Source organism: Tasmannia lanceolata, unplaced genomic scaffold (assembly GCF_043159265.1).
Source record: "Tasmannia lanceolata isolate RefF3 unplaced genomic scaffold, GAP_Taslan_0.1 ptg000023l, whole genome shotgun sequence".
Classification (NCBI taxonomy): domain Eukaryota; kingdom Viridiplantae; phylum Streptophyta; class Magnoliopsida; order Canellales; family Winteraceae; genus Tasmannia; species Tasmannia lanceolata.
The window spans coordinates 4,775,291-4,787,626 of NW_027518700.1; the positions used below are offsets into that span (position 1 = coordinate 4,775,291).

The following is a 12,336-nucleotide window of genomic DNA, read 5'->3' on the forward strand; positions in this document are numbered from 1 at the left end:
ATTATATCTTATTTTTTCTTAGGGCTTGTCTTACCCGAGGCCCCCCTCTGTGTTAAAGGGTATTAAAAATGCGCTGAAGGTGGCTGTCTCAGAGGAAAAGGGGGGGTCGAATTTTTGGTATTTTTCGTCTACAAAAACCCATCGAATTAGGGCTAAGAGAGGTCTCTTCATTTTCTTCTCCCAACAGGGAGCCTCGTTTTTGGCAGAGAGAGGAGGAGAGAAAAAAGGGGAGCCATCGTCCCCACCAAGTCACCTTCTCCGACCACCATCGACCGAAACCTCTATCCCCAACCACCTCCATCTCTACCCCATCCGAGCTCCATCATCATCCACCTTACTCTCCATTTCCTTCAAACCCTTTTCTCATTTACCCAAAACCCATACCCACCATTTTTTCCGACCAACCATCCCTTTGTCACCGACCAGCCACCGCATCCCATCTCGATTTCCACCACTAACTCTATCTCAGCTACACCACCCCCATTATCTCCTTCTTTAAGCTCCTAACTCAACTTTTATAAAACCCCTTTCATACAACCCATATTCATTGTCACCTCCACCTCCGGCAAGCCTCTTCGGAATCCGGTGGGTTCTTCGCCACCGGTGGCTTTTTTCCATCTCCATTACTACAAGCCACTCATCCTCATTCCCACTAACCCCCATTAAACCCATTTCCATCAAAACCGTATCCATCTCCTCCAACCCCAACTCCTTTTCTACCAACAAAATTCGTAGATTCCGGCCCGGAATCCGACCATTCCCAGCCATCACACCATCAGCCACATCGTCCATTTCTCCTCCCTGCTAACCCATTTTTCTAACGACCTTTGTACTCTCCGGTAATCCCAAACCCAAATCCGGCCGTGCCGCAACCTCTGCTTCCTCTGCTCACCCCCCATTACCGGATCCCTGCATAGAGAAAAGAGCAACAGAAAAATCAAGGGCTGCAAGGAGATGGAGGAGATGAAGACTTGGAAAGAGCTGGATCCGTACATCCTCTTCTAAATCCGGCCATCTTTTCATGGAACCTCGCAATCTCGTATTGAATCCGTTCAACGAGAAAGAAAGGGAAGAGAATGGTTCGAATTAGCAAACCATATTCAGGTAGCATTCCCATCCCTCTCTTATTTTTGGTTCAAAGCTTGTATGGCTGTTCCAATTTTAGTTCTTTTCCCTGATTGGATGGTGTGGGCATGTAGATCTTATTTAAACTTGCGTGGCTTTGATCCTTGAATTGCATCATAATATCTGATTTAGAATCCCAGTCTCGACCTTGATTTCGGTTTTATTGTTCAATGGTTTACAAATTAATTTGGTAATGCTATGTGTCCACAAATTGATTTCATTTTAATGTGATGTTATTTACAGAGTTGATTTTTTTATGCTCTATGTGAAACGGAATTGTTTTACACCTGGACAGAAATGCGAATCCGTTGATTTATTATTCAAAAACCAATGTATTTGAAATTGTTAACCCAATCCAAAGGTTATGAATAGGATTTACGAGCTTAAGTATGTCATATCGTGTATTACAACAATAGGAAAAGAAATTGTAGCGGATCAAGCAGCTCTGTCTAATGTCTTGCATGTTCACCAAAATGCATTGAATGGGCACCCCAAGTATATTTTGATGGTGAGACTGCCATGAATTTGGAGGCAGAAGTGGCAAGGGGTTCAAAGATCAAGTGCTATAATTATGGGAGGAAGGGGACAGCACTTGGTTGCTATGCTAAAAGCTGTCAGAAGAGCTTTCATGTTCTATGTGCCTTCAGATTAAGGAGTGCCGCTGGGATTGTGAGAATTTCCTGGTGCTTTGTCCAATTCATTCTTCACTCAAAGTCTGGAAAGAAGTCTGGAAAGAGAATCAAGGCAACCCATTCAGCAATCAATCTATCCCAGCAGTCTTTTCGGGATGTTCCCTCTTCTATTACTCAACCGTCAACCAAGCCTTGGACAGATTCAGCTGGTGCAAGTAATGAATGGGTTCTATGTGGGTTTGCTCTCTCAGCTGAGGAGAAGGATCTGCTGGCTGAGTTTGTGAGTTTGGCTGGTGCAACTGTCTCAAAGGCTTGGAGTCCAAGTATTACTCATGTCATTGCATCTACTGGTGATATTGGCATATGCAGCAGAGCATTGAAATTCCGCATGACCATCTTGAATGGGAGGAGGATTCTGAAAATTGATTGGATAAAAGCCTGCATGGAAGCTAAACACCCAGTTGGTGAGGAGCGTTATGAGATAAGTTGTGACATTCATGGCTGCTGCAATGGTCCTAAAAGTGGTAGAATTAAAATCATGGATAAGGCACCAAAGTTATTTAGCGACCTATACTTTTATTTCAGTAGTGACTATGAGCTGTCATATAAGGGATACCTTGAGGATTTGGTAGTAGCTGCAAGGGGTACTATCCTAACGGAAAAGGACATGTTGGTTTCACTGGACTCTGTAAGGAAGTGATCCCTTCAGCGGCCTTTATAATTTCTAACCTTGATCCATCGCAGAGATGCGTAGGACAATTTTCTTCGTTTATAGAGCAGAGGTGCGAAGAAGCAGAAGCTTTTGCTGCCAGGACTAGCTCGCGGGTTGTCGGTCATACATGGCTTTTGGATTCAATTGCGGCTTGCAGGTTTTTCTCTTGAAAGTGAGGCAATGAAAGAGTCATATAGAGCCCCCATTTTTAGGAGGCTAATTTAGTCCCATAGTGGTTTTTCACCTTTTAGGAGACATACTTTGTCTCATTAGATATTTTCCCTTTTAGGAGGCAAGCTATGTCTTGATAGAAAAATCACACCCTTGAGGGGACAAGCTCTGTCTCATTTAGAAAGTTGCCCATTGCAGGCTTGCCTAGCCTCATTTGTAGAGTCTCTCTCTAGTTAAAGACCAACTTGGTCTGTTAGTTGCCCTTACCTACTTATTCATTGCATGGGCGATGAAGGCGCTAGCCCAAGCCCATCCTTATGGGACTTGCTCAGTCCAAGTAGCATACCCCTCTTTTGTATATAGGAGACTTGCCCAGTCACATCAGATGTTTACATCATTTGCGTCTCGGAGACAAGCCTTGTCTCATGTAGAGAGTTTACCCTTTAGGAGGCTTACCTAGCCTCATGTTAGAGCGGCCTCCTCTTTTAGAGCGAGTCCGCCTTTAGAGTTGTTGTCATTCATCCTCGTTTGAGACTAACTCAGTCTTATTGGAGCCTTCAGTGCTAGGGATCTTAGATCGTTTTTATTTTTCTTGGGGCACCAGTTACTTGTTGTGGATCGTCTCTTTGAGGCGTTAGTTGCTTGTTCGGGGTTTCCCCTTTTAGATTTAGGGCTTTGCCCTAGTTTGTGGTGGTGCTTACGTGTCCCCTTTAAGATTGAAAATATTTTAAGTTCCAGAGCATTGGAAAAGCTTTAAAATAAAAAAATAAAAAAAAACATTAGAAATTTGAAACTCAAAAACATTTGAAAAACTTTAATATAAAAAACATTTGAAAATATAAAAAAACCTTAAAAAAATATGAAGTGTTAGTGTTTCTTTTAGAAGTGTAGTTTGAGAGTTCGTTTCGAACTACGTTGGCTTGATCCTCTTCCACGAGGTACGTAGTGCAGCTTGAGATTCTTATCTCAGGTCCAGCCAAACTTTGTAGATAAATATACTTTAACCATTTTTCTTTAAAACCGTGTTTTCAAAAAGCTCTTCCTCTAGTGTTAGGAGTTTCTCTTAGATAGAGAGTTTTAGAGTTAGGAGTTTTTTTTGATAGGTTGTTTATTTGTTTGTTTGTTATGTGCTTGTTTTAGAGTTAGGGGTCTGTCCTAGAGTTATAGGAGCGCCTCCGTCCGGTCAGTTGGCGATTCACATCGCCGACTGATGACTAGGTCTAAGATGCGTTAGTCCACCCTTTGTTTTCCTTAGGAAATATAGCCTAGTTACACATAGGTTGTAGGAACTACCTGCATTAGCTTAGGGCTAACCTGCATTTAGTTAGGGCATATAGGGTGTCCTAAAATCTACAATTCACTGGAATTTAAATAATCGTTCGAGAAGCTTTAATAATTAGTCCAGTCTTTTAGATCGAGTCTAAGATAGAGGTCTAGGTGTCTTAGGCATCCTAGTTTAGAATAGGTGCGAAGAACTACGTTGCCTTGATTCTCGTTGAGGCGGGGATACGTAGGCTTCTTTGGATGAATACCAGACCATCCGAGGACTCGGGCTAAATCGTTTAGAGTCTTAGGATTTGTTGTGTTGTTATATTGTATATTTTGATGTGTTTTCTTACTTTCTTGTACTGATCCTATACCTTTAGCTGTAGCTTGTATGTGTTTGCACATCAGAACTTAGACACCCATTAGGCATGCCACTCATAACCTAGCTATGCTTAGGTGACACATCTTTTACTTTATTTTGTGTGTGCTTATTATTTTATCCCCTGGTCATGCATGATTAGGTAGACGTCTTCCCGGGGATATTTTGTTCCCATTTCACATGATTTCGCCTAAAAATTCTTCGAAGTTAATAAATAAATGGCATAAGAGACCAAGTGTTCACACTCGGGCGAATTGGGGACACTCTTCGGACCTTCTCCATTCGTCATCAGCCACGGACCTTTTGTATCTCTAGTTATCCATTGCAAACAGAGCATTTGTTTTGGTTCCATGGCGCATCTATGGATGGCGACTCTGAGTTATTTTTAGATATATCTTGGTTTCGAGCCATGGCTTCGGATCAGGATGTATCTCTTTCTTTTTTATATCGCCACTCATCCTATGCTGTGAGGGTGGCATCCGTTTTGAGAGTTCCTTGGTAGAGCTCTCCTTCACATGTGGAGATCTTAGAGGATTGCAGGGGGACCTCGCGTCCCTCGCCGCACTCGTCCTCTCAAAGATCGGGGTCCACAGTAAAATCGTAATCTACATACGAAAAGTACCGAAACAGGGTGTCTGTCTGTGACAATTACGGAAAAAACTACCAAGAAGAGATAAAGACATATGACAATGACAAAAGAACTACTTTATATTACTCATGCAGGACACTTGCAAAATATTGACGGATTCTGGGCACCTGAAGAGGAACAACAATTATGGAAACCTCTATCGATTGGAGGGCTAGGATCAGCCTATATCGAGTGGAGGGCTAGGTTAAACCTATGGAAATGATTTTACGGGCACAACCGATTGATGTTGTGTTCCATCACATGGAGGGTTTGGATCAACCTATAACCCTCTATAGATCGGAGGGTTTGGATCAACCTATGAAAATTATTTTAGGCAGTGGCCCATCTAATGGACGGTTTGGATCATCCTATGGTACGTGCTATACCGTACATTTTAATAAAGTGAGGAGTGCGATCATCAAAATAGGGTGAGTAGTGCCATTATAAAATATGGTAGTGAGGACATTAGCACTATATATAATATAATTTGAAACCATCGTTGTTACTTGGATGTTCTCAAGTGGGTCGGGTCAACCTGAACCCGAATTTGGGTTGGGCAAATTCGGGTTAAGCTTTTTCACAAATCGAGTTCGGTTGGGTTGGGAAAAATCAACCCGAATTGGAAATCGGGTCGGGCCGGGTTGGGCTGTCGGGCAACTTGACTCGACCCGAAACCCGAATTTTGGTTTCATTTGAAGAAGTTCTGTATATGTGTTTTTCTTTTTCAACATTGAAATAGTCTCCACAGTCCACAATGGACGGTTTGGATAATCCTATGGTGCGGGCCATACCGTACTTTAATAAAGTGAGGAGTGTGATCATCAAAATATAGTAGCGCGGATAACATTTCCCTTTGTTAATTGTTAGTCCCTTTTTGGTTTGGATTTTGAGAACCGATTGTGAGTTAAAAACTGATTATTGGTGACTCACTATTGGTTCTCAAAATCCAAAACAACCCGGCTTGAGTTGAGGTGGTCAACAATTGGTAGCATATCAAATCGGGTCAACCCGACCCAACCCAACCCGAATCGGAAATCGAGTTGGGTCGGGTTGAACCCGGTCGCGTTGGAAATTAGGTTGGGTCGGGTTAGACCCAAGTTGCACCCCTAACGATGACGAAAAAACTACTTTTCCTTATTCACTATGTGCGGGTCAAATTACGGAAAGTTTGATATTACGAATGCAGGACACCTGTAAAAATATTGACGAATTCTGGACACTTTAAGAAGAACAATAATTATGGAAACCTCTATAGATTGGAGGGCTAGGATCAGCCTATGGAAATTATTTTACGGGCACAACCTATATATCTTGTGTTTCATCACATTGACGGTTTAGATCAGCCTATGATGTGGTCTGTACAGTTCTTTGTCGGCCCGTGCATCGCACGGGGTTTGTTGCTAGTTCTACAATATAGCGGGAGGAAAAAGAAATTTCTTTTCTTTTTATCTGGGATTTACACGTCAGCATTACTCTTTTACCATTAAACCCTTGGCTGCTATCTAACATCTATATCTATTAGAAACTATTTGAGGGTAAAATTGTCAATATATTCCTGATATTTTACGAAAAGTACCAACAAAGGGTACCTGTCTATGACAATTATGGAAAAAACTACCAAGAAGAGGTATAGACATATGACAATGACGAAAAAACTACTTGATATGACAACTTGCAAAATATTGATGGATTTCGGGCACCTGAAGAGGAACAACAATTATGGAAACCTCTATCGATTGGAGGGCTAGGATCAGCCTAAGGAAATGATTTTATGTGCACAACAGATTGATGTTGTGTTCCATCACATGGACGGTTTGGATCAACCTATAACCCTCCATAGATCGGAGGGTTAGGATCAACATATGAAAATTCTTTTTGGGGCAACCTATTTAGGCAGTGGCCCATCTAATGGACGGTTTGGATCATCTTATGGTACGGGCCATACTGTACATTTTAATAAAGTGGGAAGTGCGATCATCAAAATACGGTGAGTAGTGCCATTATAAAATATGTAGTGAGGACATTAGCACTATATATAATTCGAAACCATCGTTGTTACTTGGATGTTCCCACGCTATTCAAGAAATATAAAATGATTTATGCTTTTGTTTGGATTGCCACAGTCAGGCGATGGAACCAGTATGTGACTCCGTGCCATTATCAAAATCATGGTTTTAAATTTCGACCGAAATCCAAAATTTCAGACCAAAATTTCGGATTTCAGTGGAGACCGACACCGAAATGACCGTTATCCGAAACGGTACTTTATTTCGGCCTAAATTTCAGAATTTCGGCCGAAGTTAATTTCGCCCAAAAAACCTGTTTTTAAAATTATTTTAATATTTTATCGAAATTACCAAAATTTCGGCAATTTCGGCTGAAATTTTATTTTGAATAAAATACACTTTTCTTTGGTGTACCGGATTTCGACCGAAATCTAGAAATTTCGGCCAAATTTTTGAAATTTCCGGGGTCCGAAACCGGTACTGAAACAGAAATTTTAAACCATGATCAAAATATGGTAGTGAGGGCATTGGAACTATATATGTATATATATACAGACTATAGAGCAGAAGAAAAAGGAGAGAATCTTCTGAATTATTTGAAAAAGCTGTGGAATAAACACGTTGAATAGGTATCTGCTACCCATCTTCTCCAAAGGCTATGTCTCGCCCATCCTTTGCAATTGTATGTGTTCAGAGATTTCTCTTATTACCCGTGGTGAAAACTCCACGGAAATACTATTTCTGACAAGTTGGCTAGCAATATGACAATGACAAAAAAACTACTTTTACTTATTCACTATGTGAGGGTAAAATTACGGAAAGTTTGATATTATGAATGCAACACACCTGTAAAAATATTGACGAATTCCGGGCACCTTAAGAAGAACAACAATTATGGAAACCTCTATAGATTGGAGGGCTAGGATTAGCCTATGGAAATGATTTTATGGGCACAACCTATTTATGTTGTGTTCCATCACATGGACGGTTTGGATCAACCTATGATGTGGTCCGTAAAGTTCTTTGTCGGCCCGTGAATCGCACGGGGTTTTTTACTAGGATACTATATAGCAGAAGAGTAAATGAGAGAATTATTTGAATTTCTCCCAAAATTCTATGAGAATTACACATCACTTTTTTGGACTTTTTTCACAAAGGCACCCATTCAACCCACATATTTTCAATCCTACCCCCTCTTTTTTGCTATTTAACAAAGGCACCCATTAAAGCCAAATAATTTCAATCCTACCCATGTTCGGAATTATGTGAAAAAATAAATCATTATTTGCTAGCCACCTTCTCCAAAGGCTACGTCTCGCCCATCCTTTGCAATTGTATGTGGTCAGAAATTTGTCTTATTAGACGTAGTGAAAAACTGCACGAAAATACTATTTCTTGAAAGGTGGCTAGCAATAATAAGTACCGAAAGAATCTAGCAATAATCCTTATACTATATATAAAGCGTGAATCATGGGTTAAATTCTTCCTCACTTTAGCCTAAATCCCAACTATATCCCTTTTCTATTCTGCCTCTCCTTTATGATAAAGCTTTATGAAATTTCGCACTTCCTTTAGGGCATTTTTGCCATTTTGGCAACAAATATCCTTTCCAAGAGTCCAAAAATATGCCAGCTGCTACTATTGCTTTTTCACATCTGGCATGTTTTCGGCAATAATTAAGGAGATGATAAATTCGCACCCCTTCCGTTGTGGCAGACCTTTTATGCTTTTTGACGTCCAATCAAATTACAAGGGTTGTGAAGGTTCGAATTTATCTCACCTTAGATAAATATTTTTTCCAATCAGTATAAGAGCTTTTATATGGTGACAGCCCACCATAGGATGATCCAAACACTTCATTTGATAGGCCACAATGTAAATAGATTGTTTACAAAAAAAATCATTTCCGTAGGATGATCCTAGCCCTCAGATCTATAGAGGAAGGTTGGGATTGGAACGTTGGAAATCATTTTTGGGACATAGCCTATTTACGTTGTGGCCCATCAGATGGAGTGTTTAGATCATCCTAGATTCCTATGGTGTGGCCCGTACAGTACTTTTGAAAAAATACTGGACTATACGGGCTTACACCATATGAAATCTCGGCGATACAATATCATTTTTTTTCCTGGAATTTGTTTTTATGACTTTCAAGCTTGGTTTTTTTTGTTTATGTTGATGAGATCCCACCCCTTAAAATTTATTGAATTGCCTCTTCACAGTGGCATGCATGTTATTTGGAAATGACCCGAGTACCCTTTTAAGAGCGCCACTCCCCTTTAATTTAGAGGGTGGTGTGGGCCACGGGGATAGTTAGGTTATGAAGGGGAATCAACGATAAAATGAGGGCATTTTGGTAATTTTGACTCAACATGTAAATGTGATCACGAGAGGAGGTCATCCAAGTGATATAGGGAATTGGGCCCACTCACACGATGATCGGATCAATTTATTTGGTGGGCACAGCATAATGTGCTATGTGACTAACCTTTGCATCAATAATACTATAAATAGGTTGTTACCCAAAAATCAATTCCATAGGATGATCCTAGCCCTCCGATCGATAAAGGTTTCATAATAAGCAGTTCCTCTATAAATCGGAGGGTTGGATTCTTCCTATAGAAGTGATTTTTTGTGCACAACCTATTTACCTTGCGTCCCTTCAGATGGACGATTTGGATCGTACAATAATTTTTGATATCCTTATACTATATATAAAGCGAGAATCATGGGTTAATTTCTTCCTCACTTTGTAGTTATTCACATTCATGTCCCACAGCCCAGCCCTGTCCTTTATTCCCAGCCATCTACAACAGAGAAGGCTTTTCTGTCATTTGCAAATGCCCTTTTTCAAGGGTGTTTTTCCTTCCACCTTTTTTCCTACTTGGCTCCAACATGGCCTACTTCAGAACATGGCTGGGTTCATTTCAGGGCTGAAATATGTTTTCTTTGTTGCACTAGAAAGAAAAGGGAGACTCTGTTTTGGTATAAAATTTATTATTTAACGCCTGATGATTGAGTAAATTTTAACTAATTTCAAGTTGTTTTGATGCAAAGAGACCTACATTCTCTTTAGAGTGAAAACATACCCTGAAAATTTTCAAACTTAACATCACCTATATTTGCCTTAAAAAAACTACTAGATTTAGATGACCTTGATGTTTTAAACCACTGTTTAAAAACCCTCCCGAGTCAATCACTGACTCCGTTGAGTCGATTTCCTCTAATCTTGCAAAGTATATATTTGAGTTAGTTTTTTTCCCTTATTAAGTCTATTAAAATTGACCTACTATACTAAATATAAAAAAAATTAACTTCATCAATTATTATCTCATCTGAATAGACCTAGTTTTACCTTAGTTGTGTTCCCTTCCTACTAAGAGATTTTAAAGTGTTTTAGACAAAAGGGAAGAAAATAGTGGCTTCTGTGAAAGATATGTTTGTTTTCTTGCTTTTTTCTTGCAGAAGATTCATTTTGCCAACTAATACATGCAATCACATTGAGATACGAAACTCCATAGCTGGCATTTATTGAAAGAAGCAAATAAAATTATTTTTGCTTAATAGTTTTTTCCCTGATTTTACTTAATAGTTTTTTCCCTGATTTTCTACCAATAAGCAAATAAAATTATTTTTGCTATTATATAAAGGGTGATTATAACTTCGCACCTTCTGCAGGATGATTCACACCCCTTTTAATGTGATTTGACGTCAAAATGCATTAAAGTCTTCCACAATTCATTATATAAGGGGTGTGAATTTATAATCTCCCTATATAAATAGAGTCCTTAATTTCTATTGAATTCCTATTTTCTGCATCTATTTGTTTAAACTCTATGGTGTGCCATATTGGCTAGATTCTGCATTTTTTTTGGGGGGGGGAGGGGGATTCCTTCTCTTCTAGAGAGAATTCCTATGTGTTTCTTCGATATATGGCATTTTTGTTCAATTTGTATGTAATTACATTTATTTGTCATGTGGTTGGATCTCTAGATTTGCATCATCATGGCCACCAACAAAAGCTTCCATGGTACCATAAGAAGGTATGCATTTAGTTTTCTATGCTCTAAATATTCTGCTTCGTCTAACTTGTATAGTCAAATATGTAGCATCAATTCAAATAATTCATGATTGACAAATATAAAAAAACTTATTTGAAATTAATTTTATCATCCAAGCTTGTAAAACTACAATCCTTAACCTGACACATGATGAGCTATTGGGTCACCGGCCCGAGTTGCTCATATGATACTTTGACACTAAGAAGCTCAAGTAATCTAGATATCATGGAGGCTACAAGCATCTTTTAATCTCTCTTGGATCATTTAATATGCTTCACATTGAAGGTCTGGAATGCCTTAGAACCGATTAACTACAAAATGGAATTTAATTGAAATATTTTTTTGTGCAACAGATACTGGACATGTGGATGATTTAATAATTGATCTACTCCATCAAACCCGAATCTGAACATGGTTCACGAACCTAGTCGTAGAAATATTTGCTTGCACGGTTTGTCAAAAAAAAAACATACAAACCCAAGTACCTCTTCTATTTTGTTTCTTCATTTATATAGGAATAAATCTATACAATCAAGTATTTCATAATGACCTGTTTAGTTTTTTTAATTTTTGAATGAAAGTTCTGTATTGTATATAAGATTCCAAAATCTTATCTATATGTAATTCTCAATTCGGTTTGGTCATGCCATTGAAAATGTATATATTTGCTATCCAACCAATAAGTATCAACATGCATTTTTAAACAACTTTAATGACTGAAACTGACATATTTATCATTTAATGAAATATGGCGTTTATAGTTTAATGTTCTAAAATATAAAATACTTCAATCGCCACGTGCATTTTTATTAGTAATCATTACGTAGTAAAGTTTTGGAGGGAAATTACGGACAATGGGTAACTATGTATGACAATTACGAAAAAAACTACAAAGAAGAGGTATCGAAATATGACAATTACGAAAAAACTACTTTTCCTTAGTAATTTTATGAGGATATTACGAATTCAGCACACCTTTAAAAATATTTACTAATTCCGGGCACCTTAACAGGAACAACGTATTATGGAAATCTCTATAGTTTGGAGGGCTAGGATCAGCATATGGAAATGATTTTATGGGCACAACCTATTGATGTTGAGTTCCATCACATGGACGGTTTGGATCAACCTATGATGTGGTCCGTACAGTTCTTTGTTGGCCCGTGCATCGCACGAGGTTTTTTACTAGTGTGTGTGTGTGTGTGTGTGTGTGAGAATAGTGTTCATGCGCTTAACCCCATGAAAGTTACCTGTGGTGGCAAGTTATATTGATTCCCTTTGGCTGAAAGATGTGGGCCACTTGCGCTGGAAAACTTAAAACAAAAAAACAAAAATGACAGTCGAACACCTACCTCT

At 39.0% G+C, this 12,336-nt stretch overlaps 1 protein-coding gene across 1 annotated transcript; it reads left to right on the forward strand.

The window, feature by feature from the left end:
• Positions 1–1,489: 1,489 nt before the first annotated feature.
• Positions 1,490–2,639, forward strand: LOC143856652 (BRCA1-associated RING domain protein 1-like). The gene is given in 5 exon segments (XM_077366918.1): positions 1,490–1,592; positions 1,595–1,765; positions 1,768–1,840; positions 1,842–2,451; positions 2,454–2,639. Coding segments are annotated over 5 exon segments (1,143 nt in total).
• Positions 2,640–12,336: the final 9,697 nt, after the last annotated feature.